Source organism: Montipora foliosa, chromosome 4 (genome assembly GCF_036669935.1).
Source record: "Montipora foliosa isolate CH-2021 chromosome 4, ASM3666993v2, whole genome shotgun sequence".
Classification (NCBI taxonomy): Eukaryota; Metazoa; Cnidaria; class Anthozoa; order Scleractinia; family Acroporidae; genus Montipora; species Montipora foliosa.
In genome coordinates this window covers 14,652,324-14,671,703 of record NC_090872.1, presented here as the reverse complement: position 1 = coordinate 14,671,703, position 19,380 = coordinate 14,652,324, and the positions used below count along the sequence as shown (strand labels likewise).

General features: G+C 39.4%; 3 protein-coding genes across 3 annotated transcripts in view; 2 read left to right on the top strand and 1 right to left on the bottom strand.

Annotated features, from left to right (window-relative positions):
• Positions 1–5: 5 nt before the first annotated feature.
• Positions 6–6,166, top strand: LOC138001046 (beta-mannosidase-like). The gene is made up of 7 exons (XM_068847717.1): positions 6–10; positions 166–226; positions 1,573–1,674; positions 1,921–2,022; positions 3,576–3,758; positions 4,201–4,347; positions 5,999–6,166. The coding sequence occupies exons 1-7, from the start codon at positions 6–8 to the stop codon at positions 6,083–6,085; spliced, it is 687 nt and encodes a 228-aa protein (XP_068703818.1). The 3' UTR covers positions 6,086–6,166.
• Positions 6,167–6,256: 90 nt separating this feature from the next.
• Positions 6,257–12,637, bottom strand: LOC137999978 (dapdiamide synthesis protein DdaC-like). Its single transcript, XM_068846033.1, has 4 exons — positions 12,542–12,637; positions 8,970–9,565; positions 8,073–8,279; positions 6,257–7,867 (listed from the first exon to the last, which is right to left on the bottom strand). Exons 2-4 carry the CDS (start codon positions 9,552–9,554, stop codon positions 7,469–7,471), a joined length of 1,191 nt encoding a protein of 396 aa, XP_068702134.1. The 5' UTR covers positions 9,555–9,565; positions 12,542–12,637; the 3' UTR covers positions 6,257–7,468.
• A 1,399-nt stretch (positions 12,638–14,036) lies between these two features.
• Positions 14,037–19,380, top strand: part of LOC137999972 (NAD(P) transhydrogenase, mitochondrial-like) — a 21,388-nt gene continuing 16,044 nt past the window's right edge. Inside the window, exons 1-5 of the mRNA XM_068846024.1 lie at positions 14,037–14,148; positions 15,316–15,386; positions 17,322–17,386; positions 18,222–18,285; positions 19,000–19,256. Coding sequence (XP_068702125.1) covers positions 15,323–15,386; positions 17,322–17,386; positions 18,222–18,285; positions 19,000–19,256 — 450 coding nt within the window. The 5' untranslated portion in view covers positions 14,037–14,148; positions 15,316–15,322. The remainder of the gene's footprint in view (positions 14,149–15,315; positions 15,387–17,321; positions 17,387–18,221; positions 18,286–18,999; positions 19,257–19,380) is intronic.

Here is a 19,380-nt window from a genome sequence, read left to right as displayed (position 1 = left end):
AAGCAATGAGGTTTGTATCAAAGCAAGGTCAACTCCAGCCTCTCTTTTATCCAAAGGCGTGGTAACTGAGCACAGAACTGTAAAATGGTCTGTTATGAGTAACCAATTTTATCAACGCGTGACTTGTTAATGTGAGTGCGTCTCTGTTTGTCAACTTATTTTTAGATTAAACAGTATTTGGCAGGCTCCTACTTGGTCTTCGTTGGAATATGGAAGTCGATGGAAGGTATCATACAAACTATGAAACAAATTCAGTGATTTGACAATTAAATCTCAATTTTTTGAACCATGTTCCTCATTCGGACGCACGCTAGGCTACGCTTAAGACAGGAATCATTGGCTTTGAAGATTTAATTTGGCCAGTATAATTTAAAAGATCGAAGTGGAGAAAACAAATTTTCTCGTCGATATTAAAAAGAGCCTTGGCAAAAAAAAAAAAAAAAATTCACAGAACAAAGACTTATCGGATTCGCAAACTAAGCGAGGTTCCCAAAAACAGCCGGCTAAGGCCCACGACATGACTTACGATTGTTGTGTACGTCAGAAAAAATGTCGTAGCATTTTAAAACATGTTTTAAAACGCTGCGACAATCGTAAGTCATGTCGTAGGCATGTCGTGAGCTTGTCGCGTGCGACAAAATCGTACCTTGTGAATCGGCCCTTAGGGAGGGAGAGAGGGAGTGTCCACCGAATGAATGTTTTTTCACGTCACGTCATCGCCGCCATGTTGGTGGAGGAAAAAAAACAGACGTCTCATTAGCTCCTTTTGTTCTTGCCCCAGTAATTGTACATTGCAGCATTGTAATCTGTGTCTCTAGAAACTGATTGCAAACCACCTTATATGGGTAAGCAGATTGCATGTCATAGGGCGGTATTAAATTGCCAAAAAAAATCTTACTTGGGCGATTGCAAGGCTCTGTGACAGGGGACTATAAACTAAAGACAGACATTTGAGCTGCGGAAAGAAACACTTTTAAAGTTTTAAATTATGGCATTTGTGAGCGTTACTTAAGCAAAGGAAAGCCTGAATAATTTCGGCATAAACGTGGGATTTGAACTCGTGACCTCTGTCTGCGAAATCGGTTCAGTACTTCACCAATGGAACTATTGAGCCAACATGGAGTTGGTCATTTTGTGAGTTCGCAGTTAACACATAAAGGATATGGAAATGAAGACACTATCTATGTGGAAGACATATTTCAACTACTGAAACAACGTTACTCAAGCAGAAACGAAAGGAAAGCCTGACAAATTCAGGTTTGCGAGGGATTGTTGAGGCACCTTTTTTTTCGTTACTGCTCAAGTAACCTTATCATGCACCTTGATTGGTCAAAAAAGTTCGCGCGACTTTTTCCACCAATGAGAAGCAAAAAACAACAACGACAACAAAACAAAAAAATAACCAGTCACGATCTGTGCTCTTGCATCTCGCTCTCGTAAATTACGTGTACTCCGCATGCGTATTGATTCATCCAGCCGTTTGTGCTTATTGTTACTGGCCAGTTAAATTCTTTGATAATTGAAACTGCCTTAGGTGGTGTACTATAGACTTTATTTTGATTTCTTTTAAAGATGCTCCATTATTTCGCGAAAAACTTCTACGCGACGGTTATCACTTCACCCTACGTGAAAGGCGGGAAATTCAAGCTGTATGTTATATCTGATTTAACAAAGGTACTTTGTAATTATTTTGTTTCTTTCGTTACCAGTTTGGAAAGGCGTGCTCGTTAAGAGTATATCCCCCTTCCCCTTCCTGTTACAATCTTTCCAAAAATGAAATAGGACAGAGTTAGGGAGTGAGCGGCGGAAAAAACGAAGAGATCTCCTCCTACTCTTAACCATGAAGAACGGAAAAAGAAAATTCACTGTCAGTAGTCGACTGGTCTACTTAACTAACGTATTTTCGTTGCCTCTCTGTAGCCCATAGTTAAGGGTGCTGTTTCCTTGAAGGCTTGGGCGTGGTCTTCATTTAAGCCGCTGTCCAGCAAGAACGTCACATTTAACATACATCCTCAGTCATCGGTAAGTCCCAGCTTTGTTCGTGAATTCACAAAACATTGAATGGGTATTATTTATACCTCTTGTTGTTCATTTACAGAAATCTTCATTTCTTTTTAGTTTTATCATTAAAATGAACATAGTTTTATTAACACCAAACGGGACCTTCAAGAACGACAATTATATTAACATTTGACATTAACAGGCGATAATAGCTTCTGTTGACATTAATTGGCAGGTGGTGTGCGTTCATTTTTGCCTCAAGAAAACTCAATAATGCAAAGATCGACACAACGAATTGAAGCATTTGACAATAATTTTTCTGGACAAACTTCCTTCATCGGGTTTCTGGACAAGGTCAAACCTGTTCGTCATTTCAAGGATAAAAGAACACCAAGTTATTATCATCTGAATTTAAGCATCTGGGAGGGACCTGAATAGGCCATTTCCGAGTTCATGTCTGCCTCCTTTTCAAAGCGAGTCTAAGTGCGAAGTCTTTCTTATGAAAATAAGTTGCCATTCATATGTAAAGTAGAACTAATTGCTTTGCAATTAGACTTCACACTTAAGACTTGCTTTGAAAAGGAGGCAGACACTCGGAAATGGCCTATTAAGAAGAGCAGGATCCAATGATTTTGGGAAAAAAGGTTCCCAAGAGCTCTTTGATACCAAATTTATTGTAAAACTGATTTATAAGAAAAGTGTATTGGAACTGCGGGTTTTAGACGAAAGAACTGAGTCGTCCTTTCACTTAACTGGACAATTTAAGCAATTGTCACTTTATAGACACCTGAAAGATCATTCCTTTCACGGGAACTTATGAGCCCAACAAATTGAGCTGCTGCTAACTGTGTGGCTTCATAGCTCAGTTGGTAGAGCACTGAACCAGCGTCACAGAAGTCATGGGTTCGAATCCCGTTGGAGCCACCTGAATTTTTCAAGTGTCTACAAAGTGAGAATTGCTTAAATTGTCCAGTTAAGTTAGAGAATCACTCAGTTAGAGCGGTTTTCAATTGAGTGCCGAAAGTAATTAGAGAATTATTTTGGTCTTGCATTACTTCCCTCAGTGATTGGTTCAAAGTTCTCGCACCACTTTTTCAACCAATCAGAAGTGAAACCAAAACCAATCGTGGCTTATGCGTGCACATTTTCCCGCGCTTTGTGTGGGCTCCGTGTAATTACTTCGAGTTTTGATTGGTTTACTGGATTGTCTCCGTCCTTTTTGATTGTCCAAAGTAATTGCTTTGGTTTTGGTTTTACGAAACGCATTTGAAAACCGCTCTATTTTGTCTAAAACTGATTTAATGGCCCAGTTTTCTCTTTTAATATTCAAGGCTGTATCCTCGGGCTTCAAGGTTGTATCCTCGGTTAAATGTCTGCATTTTTTCAGCTGAGTGAAACTCCTCTTGAGAATAAAGAGACAAAATTAAATGAGGCCACGCGTTAAATATGCATTTATGAAAGTTTTGGCGTTGTGAGGAAGATTGTGCGCCTTCGTTTAATGAATAAATTTGAACCAAGTGCGTATAATTTTCTTGAGATTCTGATCGCCCTTTATATCTTACTTTTCATTGCAGAAACTCGTTTATTCTGAAGACTTAAAAACTTTGATAAAAACAAGCAGATGTGTCAGCTCTCGTCACTGTGTCATCACCACGACTCCCGCTGACTTAATTACTGGACAGAACCTGGGACCAACAAACGTATTTTACCCTACCAGCTTGTCTCAAGCCGTCGGCTTAAATGATCCGCAGTTAAAGGTTAGTATTTTTAGAAGTCTTTTCTTTGCTTTTTGTCAGACTCCAATTCGTGTGTTCTGTAAGTCCAGACAGTAGATAATTTGAGGTAGATTTTGATGCAACAGCAATCATATATATGTCATGCGATATGATGAATTTTGTATCAGGTTAGTGAGCCAATTGCAAGTTTGCAGGTTTTTTTATTCGTGTCCTAATTTGGTGTTTTCTTGATTGATGATCCCTTGAAGAAGAACTCCACTGCCCTCGGATGTACGACATATCGATTGCTAAATCAAAATGAAAAAGAGTCTTGCCTTCTTTTTTGCAGTTATGTAGGTTTTGCTTTGAGATTCATTGTCAAATGATAACGGGCCCTGCGTATACCAGGCACATTCGTTCGAATCCAGCTCTTGCTCAAAAAGCATGTATTTCAGGTGACAGCTTGATCAACTTTATTCTTCAGGTTGTTAAAGTTCGTCAGAACTCGAAGGCAGAGTTCAGCGTGTCTATTCAGGCCCAGTCGCCCGCTTGCTTTGTGTGGTTGATCGCCATGGATGTCCGTGGGCGCTTCTCGGAGAATGGATTTCTTCTTACTGAGCCTTCCAAGACGGTAGACAGTTATTTTCATGTTTCGATCACTACTAATCAAATATACTACTAATATAATCACTACTAGTCAAATTTAGTATAATTTTCAGCGGTGATTGTTTAACAATTATTCGCCGAAGGCGAAGTGATTATCGGTGAATATTCACCGAGACGAAGTCGAGGTGAATATTCACCGATAATCACTTCGCCAGAGGTGATTATTTCAAAAAAGAGAGAAAAAAACATTTCAACGCGAAATCATCTTCACTTACAGTGGCAAAACGACTACTGGCAGCCATTTTGTCCGTCGAGGTGATTATCGGCTGATAATCCGAGATAGCGAGCCAATGAGAGCGCGCGATTTTGTATAATCACCTGTGTATTTATACTAAAAGAATTTAATGTTATATCCACCTCGCTACCCGGTGAATGTAACATTTTGGAGGCGCGGCTGCCAAGCTAATCAAGCACTTTTCGTGCATATTCACCGCCGAAAATTACACTAAAACAATTATTTGCCTCAGGCTCAGTGAATATTGCGGTATGTTTACCTCGACTACGCCTCGGTATGTATTCACCAATATTCACTTCGCCTTCGGCGAATAATAACTTCTTACTAACCGAGCGCGAGGGCCGTACTGGGGAATATTGGCCCGAGGTCGTGGCAGTACGGACCGAGCGCAGCGAGGTCCGTACAAAAACGACCGTAATCGGCCCGTGGGCATTACGGGAGAATAATGCCCTACAACTCAGTCACGATTAGCCAATCAGAGCGCGCGTTATATCGGCTACAAACACAAGCCATACAATAATTGTTAAATAGTACCATCTTCAACAAACCAATTTTCTGCTTATTATTGGAATGGCGTTAATGATAACAATAAAGTGATTAAGGACTTTAAAGTGCTACTATGATCAAAAGATGACTTCCTCTTTTTCTTCACATTTTGAAATTGTGTTTGCTTAACACCTGACTGGCAAAGTTCTGAGCTTTGATTTTTGTGGTAGTGCACTTTAAGTGCACTACACACTACGTCACCGGGTTGTAAGAGTGAGTGAGTGAGTGAGTGAGTGAGTGAGTGAGTGAGTGAGTGAGCGAGCGACCGAGCGACCGAGCGACCGTCCGTCCGTCCGTGGTGGCAAATAGGCCCGCAGTGAGTGCATAAATCACGAAAATAAACAGGTCTGTTGAAAGCGTGACTCTGATGTTGTGACACTGATGAATATCGCGCGCACACTAATTCGGTGGCTGACGTTATAAACAACCTCGTAATTTAAACTTGAAAGGACCATTGCGTTTATCACTTGAAAATGAAGTCAAGATGACTTTGAAACGTCCTGCAATATCGCTCATTTTTGTAATCAAATGTATTTCAAAACGTTTTCTCCTTAATAGCACTTTAAATCATTTTCTCTGGGAGCATTGACGTGCTTAAGATGTCGGTAAAAACGGTGAACTATGGAAAAAACAGAACTCGAATGCTAATTGGCGAATAATTTGTCACATCAACATCTTCATCAAGATCATCCTCCTCATCATCATCACCACCACCACCATCATCATCATGATTTTTGTCAGCTATTAACAGCATGGTTGAATTCGCATCAAATACGACCAAAAATACAAAACCTTGGCCATGCTTTCTCTCGCTCACGCTGGTTTTGTGTTGCAGGTTTTGTTCTACAGTTGGCAAGAAACGACAGCGAGCGACCTGGAGAAAAGTCTTTACGTCAAGTCTCTATATGATCTCTACACTTGAACTGGTTTGCTCACCATCGACAAGCTGCAAAATCAAGTAACATTCAACAAATAAAAAGGCCATTGAGGAAATTAGTAACATAGGTTGCCGTTTTGGGAGATCCTGTAGCTTTCCAGACGCGGTCTGTGATTGGAGAATGAGACTCAATAGATGATACAGCGGCAGAAACAATGCACCTGATAACAAAAGGATCCGCAAGTCATAGGAACCATTGAAAATAGCAATCTGGAATAGCTACAGGATTAGTCGCCATTTTGGATGAACGCGTGAATGAAAAAATGAATGATCTTAAAACAATACAGTTCACCGCAATTTATTGCAGTAGTGTAAAGAATTAATGTCGATTTAAAAAACAGTTGAAATAAAAAAAAAGGTTTGGTAAAATGCCTTTCTTTATTCGAGGTAATGTTTACACGTTGACGGTTGTGTTGAGCTACATGGAAAGTACAATTTCGATTGAGTAGAACTTTGATGAAAGTGCGTGACATTTACGGGGCTAACGATGGAATGATAAATTAAATGAATCATATATTGAAATGCGGATATGAAATCAAGTGAAGCTTGAGCTGCGAGGATCATAGATCACTTGATTTACGGGACTGGGTGTCATAAGACATGTAAAAGAAAGCCAATTGGAGAGAGGCAACCAACCGTAATGGAAAGAGCCAGCAGAACTACCCACTGACATTCATGCGCATGTGTGTTCACGCTTTGGTTATGTGAAGTTGCAGATTTTGCAGGAAACGGGAAAGAAAATAACAAAAGTTGAAAACTCACGTGCAAAGCCATTGTTTTGCTGATATAAATGCTACATTTTAAATCTTAAGGTGCCTGTTTATATATAGGAAGCTAGTACGCATGACGTTTTTGGGCCAGAATGGCTACCCGAAGTGAGCTGTTTTCCTTTTTAACTTGTCTTAACACTACCTCACTTAAATTGCTAAGCATTGGTTATCTGTTAGAAATGATTAGGTTAAAGCGTAATGTTTACTTCCGGTTCCGTCCTTGAGTCAAGAACGTCTTTTGCTCGAGCTCCTTACTATAGCACATAGAAACCTTAGCACATAGAAACCTGAGCACATTAGCATAGAGGGAGTGCTGCACCAACCATTAAGTTACATTGATTCAACTAAATTACAGTATTAAAATTATTCAATTAAGTATATACAAAGCAAAAAGCCTGTTTTCCATGAATGCCGTGTCTTACTTGCTATTATAATAACTGTGTAAGAAAGACTTAAAATTACGTAGAGATTCTGCTTGCCTTAATGTTTCAGGAAGACTATTCCACTGTTTCCACTGTTTCGACTATTCCAAGATCTCAGTTTCGATTCAAAACAGCCATAGAATCAATAAGCTACTCGATATTATACTATTAAGTTGTTACACTGTCATGCAAGCTAATAACTGTCTGTCCGCTTTGAATCCAACTCTTCCATGCTGCACAGCCAAGTTATCCAGGACTAATAAATCGCCCTTCTTCCATTTAAATCCAACTGCGCATGACCATTTGCTGGCCACAATGTGTTGTAATACCGCTGGCTCAATCGCGCTTCCGTCACCGTAATAGGTATTACTGGGTAGTTTGTTGTCCGGAATCCCAGCAACCTTTGGCAGCATGCGGTAATACGATGCGTTACCATTTACTACTTGATTAAACCAGGTCTTTTGGCCTGTTACTGGATGATATATACAAGCCGGTCTGTTTTGCCAGACGTACAAATCTCCAGAGGGATCCCATGTGATGTTACTGCCTTGTTTCTTGGCGTGTGCTTCCACAACCTTTTAAACACAAACAGAGGACCAGGTGATGTGATATCGATAATCAAGAAGCCATTTCCGAGTTGTGTTCACCCTCGGTGTCAATAAATAAATAAATCAATTAATCAATCAATTTTCTGTGATAAGATTCGGTCCTCGTTTTAATACCTACCATAGTGGCTTCGGAAACCAAAGAAAATTAATCAAATTAGTTCGCAGTGTTTACCTCCCTGTTATCTGTTTGATACACATGTTGCCAATTTAAGTATTCTCCATTGGACTTGTCGGGAAAGTATCTGACGTATCGCACTTGTTTCTCATCAAACTTTCGTACAACATCAGGATCCAAGTTGGTGAGAAGTTCGCTGTTTCTAACCAACGGTGTTTCACCTCCGCAGCCCTCGCCGGGCTCTTGCACACAAAAGAAGAAAATCTGTAGAGGGACAGGGAAGCTTAAAAGCTGAATATCTTTGTTTTTATTTGTACGTTATCTATTTGGATCATAAACAAGAGTAGTAAACTACTTAAATCCGCACTTAGTGTGCCAATATAAAATGAACTGAATTAAATAATTCATTAAATACCAATTAATAATCTCTTGTTCACTTTTTCGTTGGTCTGTCGGCGTGTATAACCGTTGATCTTTCCGTCCCTTGCAGTCCACCTGTCCATCCTTCCATAAATCCGTCTTTCCTAACGTTTCACCCCCCCCCCCTTCCTTTTGTTTCTCCATTCGCCTGTGGCTGTCGTTTTCTTGGTCTACGCAAGGTCCTTTGGGTTTGTCTGTTATCCCTTTTTCTGTTTCTCCTTCATTAATTTCATTTCTCTTTTCACTCTTTTTGCCGCCTGTTCCTTTGCTTCTTCTTTAGATTATGGCCGGGATCGTTTCTTCGCTTATCGTTTGATCCGTGGGTTCAGTTTTAGTTGATTTCTTCGTTCGCGCGTCCGAGCTCTGTTCTTAATGCGTCCATTGGTTCTTTCATATGTAGTATTTTATTTCAAATTAGCGCCTCTCTATAAAGCCGTTAGCTCTTTCAGGTGGGCATCAAGAACTTTTCCGGGGGGGTGGACAAGAGTTGATTGTAATAAGAACATTAATTTTTGGCTAATGAACTATTCTTACCTTTGATGGGTATGCGTCTGTATACGATAATTCGTTGTGAGGTGTTATTGATATCTGACTCGGATCATCATTAGCAGTGTAGATCTCTGCATCCTCATCAACTTTATTGCGGTAGTTTGCCCCACCTTTAAACTCCAACCGTTCCCACGGAATGGCTTTGGCAATGGTCGAAAAATCCTGAGCAGTTTGAGCTGGTAGATTTCGGAATAATATAGCAGGTTCATGTGTGAGGTTTTCTTCAACATATTCCATACACTGCGCGGCTAGTTCTGCCAGAGAGGCCTGGTACGGGTTATGAACAAAAACCGCATGTGGCAACGACTCTCTTGGCTTTGCAAGGTATTCTGGGAAGCCTTCGCCTCTTGAACCCACCATAAAAGGTCTGTCTCTAAGCCTCGACTTCAAGTTAGGCGTTAACTCTTTTACAGGCAGCGGCTGGAAGCTGACTCTTTGGATTCTTGCTTGTGTTGAAGATGGGCGAATGTAACTTGCCGTGCCAAAACGTGTTTTACGGGAGGCATCGGAAAGGAATGTAGCAAACCTGGTGATTGCAATCTGAAGCTGACGCAATTGAAAAACTCTCATGGTCGATCTTTCTGTTGAGACAAGTGATAGGTGCTTAAAGTAAGGAATTGTTCTTGTTGTTAGAGAGGGCATTATGGCGTAGGTACGCAAGTAACGCTGTATAATTCCAGCAGAACTTATGGTTAGTGATGGCTGGTGATGCTTAGTGATGGCAATAGTGATGGCTAATGATGGCTAGTGATGGTCGGTGATGGCTAGTAATGGCTGGTGATGGTTATCAATGGCTAGTGATGGTTAGTGATACGTAGTGATGGCTAGTGATAGGTGGTAATAGGTAATGATGGGTAGTGATGGTTAGTGGTGCGTAGTGATAGCTAGTGATAGGTAGTAATGGGTAGTGATGGCTGGTGATGTGATGTTATAGGTAGTGATGTGCAAAAGCAATCATTGGACATTTCCAGTTACTGTACTTGAACACGGAATTATTACCAACACTATTTGTACATGTATGGTCATGCAAATAAAGCCTGTTGTCTTTGCTGTCGTATTTCTTGGGTCCCCTCGCAGCACTTCACTTGTAAAAATATTAGGGTTCAATTATCAAGCCCTCGACGGGGCGTCTTATCTTTTTGGCTCGTCACGTAATCTTTCCTTCAGAACAAATACGGTAAGGAGGCACGCGTGACGACGGCTCAGGAGGTAATTTCATGTACATCGTGAGTAGACTAAGAACGTCGTACTTTCATTCATGGTCTACGTACGACGAATAGTGTATAAATGTGGATCGACATCCATCAATTGTTAAGAGCGGCAAATAATTAAAACAGAGATTTAATGTCGGGGTCATATGCACATTTTGCGTGGCCAGGGATCATGTTGTCAGGTTGTCAGTTGTCTCAGACATCTTGCTTATATGTTCGAGTCAAGAACACAAATATTTTTAGCCCACGTCTCTTAGGAACTGAAACTCAAAGGATCCTAGCTGTTGAGTATACAAACCATTCAGCTGCATGCAATCGGCAATGATTTGCCAAGACAATGTGAAGTAAAGTGAAGCGAGTGTGATCATCGCACTTATGAAGCCTGAAAATTTTAGGACTTCAACGGGGTTTGAACCCGTGATCTCGCAGTGCCGGTGCGACGCTCTAGGAAGCCATTGGTGTTGGGAGTTGGTTCAAATGATCCCGCGATTTATGAATGAATTGACGAATGAAATTATATATGAAATGTATCTTATATTGTGCTGTGGATATGAAATCAAGTAAAGCTATGATCCTTGCAGTTATGAGCGCAATTTAAGCAATTGCGTCGAGAAGCCTAAAAATCTATTCACAAATGATCAGCTCCCAACCTCAGTGGCCTTCTTAGCTCAGTTGGCTAGAGCGTTGCACCGGCATCACGAGGTCACGGGTTCAAACCTCGTTGAAGTCCTGACTTTTTCAGGACTTTTTCAATTGCGTTCTTAACTGAGAGGATCATAGCTTCACTTGATTTCATATCCGCATTTCATATATCATTTCGTTCGACACTCTGAAGTGTTACACAACTGCTTGATTTCAGTCAAGAAGTACTAGCCTGATAGGTGAAAAGATACCCGAATCGGAGGCTCAAGAGTAAAAACCACTTCACTACTTGACCTCCTTTTTTTTTCTATAACATTAAGGGGTGGTGAGGAAAACAGAGAAGGTCCGCTTGACAGAAGAACTTTTACTGTTTGATTGCTCTTAATATAAAGTGCTACTACGGCCAAAAAATCAATTTTTCTTTTTCTTTGCTTGGATTTCAAAACTATGTTAACTAAACAGTGAGTAACTCAAGTAACTCAAGGCATGGGGTGCCTCAGGGATCCTGTCTTGGGCCCCTGTTGTTCAGCTTGTATACTAGCAAGTTGTTTGACATCACAAGCGCCCATCTCCCAGAGGTACATTGTTACGCTGATGACACTCAGCTCTATAAGTCGTTTCGTCCCAATGCAACCTTTGGCTCTGAGTGTGGGACACTCAAAGCCCTGAGAGTAATCTTTTTTTTTTTTTTTTTAATTTTTTAACTTTCAATCGCGGAAGACAGAAAGAAGGATCCATTAAACAATTGGGGTGGGGCTCTTTGTATAGTAGTGACATTTACCCCTTAGGGCCAGTTATGGTCCAATGTAAAATGAGTTATATTTTAAAGTGAACGGCTATGGATCAGATTATTGTCTTAATTTCTGTGCACACAATTGATTTCCAGACTTGTTATTGTTCTTGGTTTGCTCTTGTTCTTGCTCTTGTTTTTTATTTTAAAAAAAAGCTTTCGTTTAGAGTGTCGTCGATCCTCGATCCTTGGTCCTGGATCCTTGATCCTGATTTTCCAGGACACTTGTTTTGCGTTTTCAGAAGCAGTGTTGATAAATTCGTCCAGTCTTGCAAGATATTTTGGATCGCCATATAGCTCATAAATAGCTGGAATCTCAAGTGCCGTTGTGTTTTGTTGTTCATTGCGAAAATCGAGGAACCGCATCGCTTAACTGTGCCGTTATTCGTATTTAACACATTAAAGATTTATAACAAACAAATTTCTAGTTTCTAAAGAAACTGTGGTGCTGTGTCGGTGGGAGAGTAAAACAGGAAGCTTTGGTTTTATCAAACTTGTTGATAAAGGTCGAATTACCACCGTGAACCATTTGGAAAGCTGACTTTTCGAGCGTTAGCCCTTCGTCAGAGCGAGTAGAGAAATTATGGCTGTTGTGAGTTTTTATGGGGGTGTGGAGGAGGCGTGATTAGGGACGTGCCATTTCAATCTTCCCAATCACTTCCATTCCACAGGTCAAGACTAGGAGCCTCTGCTCCAGTGATGAACAATAAAGATAAACGTTTCCCTTAGACCTGAAACAACAGGTTTGTAGAGTGATTAGGGCCTGTAGGGCTAGGAGACTTTCTTGGTTTTGTTTATTTGTCTGTAGCACAGTGACAGTGTACACTGACCTGTGTTTTGGACCCGCCGATCTCGTTCCGACACCAAATTGACGAGACTAAAATCTTTCACGAAAACGTTTTCGGTATACTTACCTTTGCGTTGCCTTCACTATATCATGGAGTCTCGAAACTCTTGATATCGAAGTAGGTGCGCTTGAAATGGCGCAGTTACAGTTCCCTACACATTAGTGTCCCCTGCGTTTAAATAATGAGAAACAGGAATGTTACACGCACGACTTGTCACTGACTTGTTAATCTTGTTTTGTCACTATCTTTCCTTTATCTATTGAAAATCTTTGGATTGAAAAGTATTTGCCAGTCTCTCAGAGTTATACTTGATCATGGTTGGGATACAGAAATCGATAGAAAGTATGATTCAACTTATTAGGCACATTGATTCTGGATTAAGGATCAATTATTTGACCTCTCCCGAGCCTCAGATCACTTGCTTTTAACGGTCCAATGGTTATAATTTAGAAGAAAAAGGCTGGGGAAATGAATATTCTGACCGAGATTAGAGGATAAAAGTGCCAGAGAAAACACTTCTCACACTCTTAGCCTGAAGTCCCAAAGCGCAGCTATTGTAGATTGTCTCGTAGCGGCGGGGAACGGCCCTAAGTATCCAACAAAGTATTAATTTATGTAGGAATTCTGTGGGTAAACGAATGACAATAGGGCGGTTTTGAGTTTCAAGCTGAAAATTGTCACACGTTGCCTCTCTGTAGCCTGACATGACTATTCCGGGGGTGAGGGGTGAAGGGGGTGGCTGTAGGGGGTGACGGGTGGGGTACAATAGCTGAAACATCCAACCTTTGCAAAAATGCTGACCTTAGGCCTAAACAATATGCTTTAGATAATGAAGGGGGTAGTTTCTAAAGAAACTGTGGTGCTGCGTCGGTGGGGAAGTAGTATACAAAAATTTGGTTTTATCAACGGAGTTGATAATGTAAATTGGCCACCGTACAGAGATTCTAAAAGCTGACGTTTCACCCCCTTTTACCCCTCACCTCGGAAATAGTCATGCCGCTGTAGCCCATTGTTCAGGGTATTGTTTCTCTGAAGGCGTGGGCGTTGCTAAGAATGTCACACTTGGTCATCGGGTAAGTCCAACGAAGATTCGCCAGTTTTCAGAACTTCGAATAAATAATTACATCTTCTCTTGTCCTTTTACACAAAATATTATTCATGTGTAACATCGAAGATTCTTTGGCCAATTCAGTTAGGATTTAACAACAACTATAGAGGTTTGAATTCGGCCAAAATCCCATGCATTCACTGTAATTTAAGTCGCGTTTGTCCCCCAACCAAGGTGGTGTCAGAAACCGTGAAAAGGTCTGTTTGACAAACAGACGACACCCTTCTTAACCATTGTTTCTTGGAGACAGGAAGTGTTATATTGAATCAAAAATTCTAACATTACCTAGTTATCAGTTTTGAATTGCCAATTTTCAACTTGTAGTGCTTTTGGCGGGGATGATAGCCATATAGCATCTCCCTACCGAATCATTTTTGAAGTGATTTCAAGTTTGGCGGGTTTACGACAAAAGAAATTACCAATAGCTTCCTGATTGGTGCATGCTGCCTTGGTAACCTAGCCGCTTGTTGATTCACCCTTGAATGTTTTGTTCATTTCCTCGAGAAGATACTTTAGTCGAGGAAGTGATTAGAACGAACAATAAAGGGATCTGCTGGGTGAGCAGGTACGTTGAGAGCTTCTTTTTAATCATATGGACCTCCAGTAGGTCACGCTTTCATTTATTTTTTGAAGTACCATGAGTCAGAGGTGGCCCGGACAGAAATGCCCTCTACAATGGTTGCTCTACAGCTTTAATAATATAACGCTCGCGGGCCATTATTCCAGTAAATGTACTATAAACAAACGATATGTACAAGCTTACTCCTTTTCCTGTTCCCAGTTATTTAAAGGCATTCAGTTGGGTGTAACTTCATCGAGTGACTTTGCAAACCGGTCAAACTCGAAGGGAGTATTGTAACACGAGATCGCTTGCAATTTGTCGGGCTTTCACAGTTATTGTCCTATGGTGAATCGTACATTCATTCTGCTAATGCTCATAAATTGATGTCGAAAGGTAGCCCAGCATCACCAACTTATCACGAACTTATCTTCCTGTTTATCAGATCTATGGATTTTTGAAGCATACTTTTAGTGTGCGTGCCTTGTGAAACTAAAATTTAAAATAGTACAAGCGACTCATTATTAAGAGGTCAAATCATTTTCGAGACCTTGTAGTCACGTGTAGATGATCAAGGTCACATTCAATGCTTTCTCCGCACTATCATCAAACTATATCACCAGGGATCGAAACTGTTTTATTTTTAGAGACCTGTTTATTTGGCATGTTAACCGCAGAGACAGTGATAATTTCTTTTCTGGTAGCAATACAAACTATTTGTTAATGACCCTTCTTTCGTTCGAAATATCCGATATTTTGGACGCTTAATAGCTTTGTGTGATATTTACGATTATATCTGCAAAAGGTATCATATTTGTTCATTGCACTTTGCACTTAGCCCATTCTGCATCTTGAACAATCATGTTATCTAATCATTGTTCCTTAGTGGAAATCTAAGAACTTCTGAAACAGGAAATTGTTAGTCTGTAATGCAAAAATGACAGTTTTTTTTTTCAATTTATGAATAGAAACAAGAGAAGAATTTTTATTCTCGTATGGAGCTCCACATTCTGTCATTGTGCTACTGAAACCATGACATTCCAAGAAGATTTAACAATTGGTCAGCTCATTCAACCACACCCCTCCCCCATGGTCCCTCCCCCTCCGTAATTGTTAGTGCATAACACAGGACTTAATTAATTAATTGATTAAGCTCAAGTTCTAATCTTTCAGATACTGAATGACAATGTTCCTGCGACCTGGCCTCAGTGTAGTAAGACGATTCCATGGCCAGTCTTTACTAGGTAATTATCTTGAGTTAATATGAAAGATAAATATTATCAACTGCATGCATCAAGCTGTATGGATGGTGGGTCCTGGGATATCCAGAGTCCTCTACTGTGATCAGCTGGCCCCTAGACAGTAAAACACTCCCATGGCTAGCAGAGACATCCTTGCACCCGTCTTACTACGTTAACAGTACCGCGCACCGGTGGCTCAGTTGGTTGACCATCGGGCTGTCATGCGGGAGGTCGTGAGTTCGACTCCGGCCGGACCAACACTCAGGGTCTTAAAATAACTGAGGAGAATGTGCTGCCTTTGTAATTACATCTGCAAAATGGTTAGACTTTCAAGTCTTCTTGGATAAGGTCCCGTCTCATAACTCTTGTTGGAAATTAAATAGTATGGGACGTTAAAGAACCCACTCACTATTCGATAAGAGTAGGGGACGTAGTCCCCGGTGTTGTGGTCTGACCTTATCTGGACGGGGGCATCTTTCACTTCCTAAATTAAAATAATTGTAAACTGTGTAATAAGCAATCTGGCTAAAGTCCCCTGAAACACATTGTAAATTAGTCCTGAAAAGCTCCGAGGAGAGAGACTAATAGCTTCACTCACTTCACTTCACTTCAAATGAGACTAGGGGCAGGGGAGAGGTAGAAAAAAAATTGCTAATGCTCCTAGACAAAACACTTACAAATGAATTACAACCGCGCAACGCTTTGCCAATGAAGCTGAAAAATGGCTGCTACACTGAGACTGCTTGGCCTACATGAGCCTGTGCACACGGGAACAAAGTGCTGACCGCTATGAAGCTGACTGCTGTAATTGTTGACCTAAATGCACAGAAAGCCAGCATCTCTTTGTTGTTAACTTAGTTACATTGCATTTAACCACATTCATTAAAATAAAATGTGTTATTCCAGACTGCTAAAATTGGGTAGTCTCTTCTTGCAGGGTCACATTTAGTGCAGAAGATAAAATGAAGATATTTGAAATAAAATTTTGAAACTCATTAATTATTCATGTAGCTCTTACCCAACCAGAGCATCTTATTCTGGACAGGTGGATGGGTTCAGAAACCCAATGAAAAACAAGTTGAAAACCATGGCTTGTTCGGAAATAATTTCAAACATGGATGCAAATTTTCTTAATCTGCATATTGATAAAGCAAGAAAAACACATGACGACAAACAACTTTATTGACAACAAATGATAATTACAATAAAACTGCACCTTTTATCCGAAGCTTTGATAGGACTGAAATCCAACTTCTCATTGTTCTCCTCCATACAGTGACATAATCCACACACAATCTGGTATAACGTTTTGGGTGGGTATCTTTCCTTTGACTGTTTCACAACTTCTTGAACAAACTTGTCAGCCAATAATTAATGCTTAAAGCATCCATTTGAACTAAAGGAATTTCCAACCACTGAACTTTGTGCAGATCATATTCTTGAAAAAAAAAACCACCTGGTTCCAAAGTTGCTACTTTCAGAAATCGAGCTTCTCCCCACTCTTCAAAAATATGAGCCACCCATTTGTTTTTGTATTGCGTCGACTTGAGAATTGCATTTGCGACACACCTTTTCTCATCCTCAACGGTTTTTAGTTGTTGAAATTGGTATTCTGCCATCTTTGAGAGCAATGTGCTTGCACAGAACTCACAACATAACTACGGTAGGTAACAATGTGGAATGCAAATACAAATAAAATTCTGTATTATCAGTGGCCAGCATGCAGCAAGTAGGTGACAAATTCACATTCTGCTTACCAAAAACAATATTTCAATTCAGAAACTTATTCAAATGTTAATTAAAATAATTTTCTTTGTTGGAGAAGTAATTTAAAAAACTTGAATCAAATGTTTTCTCATGTTTGGAAACCTGACGAAACTCTCACACGTTTTTGAATTAGTATGTTAAAGGATTGCTTTAATTAACCTTGTTTCTCAGGAAGGAAGAGTGTATTGGGTATCTATGGAAGAGTAACCTGTTCACCCAAGTGTTCCGCTTTTAAGGTACTATATGTAACCCAATTGTGCTTGTTCATTTATATAAATGTATGATTCACTAGTAACATGTATACTGTGGTAGGAAATGCACATGAATCAATATGCAATTAATGTAAAACATTGCCTTTGACTTGGGTTGCATAATAATATAATAATGTTGATAACTTATTCACCAGTCACCAAAGAGGGTGCAAAGAAATAATTGCCCTTTGGGCAAGCTGTAGCTAGGTTGTACAAGCCTGAAAAGAAATCCATATAAGCACAATAATATTAATTTCCTGATAATTTTGATCAAAAAACTTTCATAGGAAGGATAAAATCCACAAACTCTGGGCTAGTAGGCAAGCTTTTCTTTTCGTGCTGCCATAAAATTTTATTTGGCATACAAACATTTTATTCCTTTATTTATGTTCAGAAATGTCGAAAATGCTCAATTTTAATGAAGGCCTTAGAGGCCTTCCAGTCAATATATTTTTTTATCAAGTAGCTTAATTTACAACAGCACTAGTCAAGATTAGCATTATTATTAGCTTTAGATTAATTATTACATGTATTGATTTAGCTTTGTATGTTTCCTTGAGGATTAGACTTGGTGAGACCCTCAAAGTGACATTTATTAACCATTTTCTGGGAACAAAGCGATAATTAAAAGTACATACAGTGTACTTAAAAAAGGTGGGCGAGCCATCAGTTTGGTATCAGTGTACCATTGGGTTTCCATACCTTTTTTTAGGTTATTGGGTTAGGCTTCATGATGATTTTGCATCTGGAATGCAGGGCTCCTGATCTCCTTCCTTGGACCACACTTTAGATCAAGACTCTAAAAAAACTTTTTTTTCAGGATCCCCATTTCTATCCAAGGCTTTTTGTTGGGACCAGCAGATTTTGTGCAAATGATTCCAAAGGTCAGTAAAGGGTTGGCAAGAATGAGTTTTTAAGAGACTTTTCATCTGTGATCAACTTTATCATAAATTGCCATCAATAATAATAATAATAATAATAATAATAATAATAATAATAATAATAATAATAATAATAATAATAATAATAATTTATTTATTTATTTATTTATCTATTTGGAAGTTTTAAAACAGTTTTAAACAGAGAAATATCTATATTGCTCGTAAACTTATAGTTCTTACCTTTTGGAGATATTTTAATTTTTGTAAATATTTTTAGTATGCAAATAAAGTTATTATTGTTATAATAATAATAATAATAATAATAATAATAATAATAATAATAATACTAATATTACTTATTGGCTTTTGGTGTCATCGTTTTGGACCTGACAGATGTTCAATGCCATGTCATCGTAGAAAATGACATTCTTATAAACATAGCTAAATTTTTTCATGGAAAACAAAATTATACTTAGCCCATTTGATGTCCAATGGAAACAGATTACTTTAAAAGTCACAGAATTTGTAGTTTTGGGGGCACCGAAAATGGTGACTGAAGTGTTGTGGGTGTGCAAAGTAAAGTGGTTGACTAGGGTCCTTTTAATAAATACAAAATATCTAATAATCTTTGACTACCTTGTTGGTTTTGTCACATTTTGAAATATAACTAGAATGTGGCTGCATTGTGGTATTAAAAGTACTTTTACTAATTTTTAGAAAAAATTCCTCCGGAGGCAATAACTGTTATTCCTTATAATGAGCTATCAATCGGAGTTCCAAAGGAAATTCATGAGGGGGAGAGAAGAGTAGCTTTGTCTCCTGAAGCAGTCAAGAAGTTAATAGAACAAGGTTTTAAAGTTGTTGTGGAATCAGGTGCAGGTGTAGGAGCAAAGTTTCTTGATGCTGATTATGCTGCCATTGGAGCAGAAGTGAAGACAGTAAAGGATGCATTTGCTTCTGATATTGTTTTCAAGGTAAAAAATTGATGACTTTCAATGTACGTGTAAAATGAGTTTCTGATAGCTCAGTACTGGCAAGTGCTTGTACTTACAAGGTCGTGGGTTAACTGACTGCAGGTCCTGCTTGGGAATCAATTCC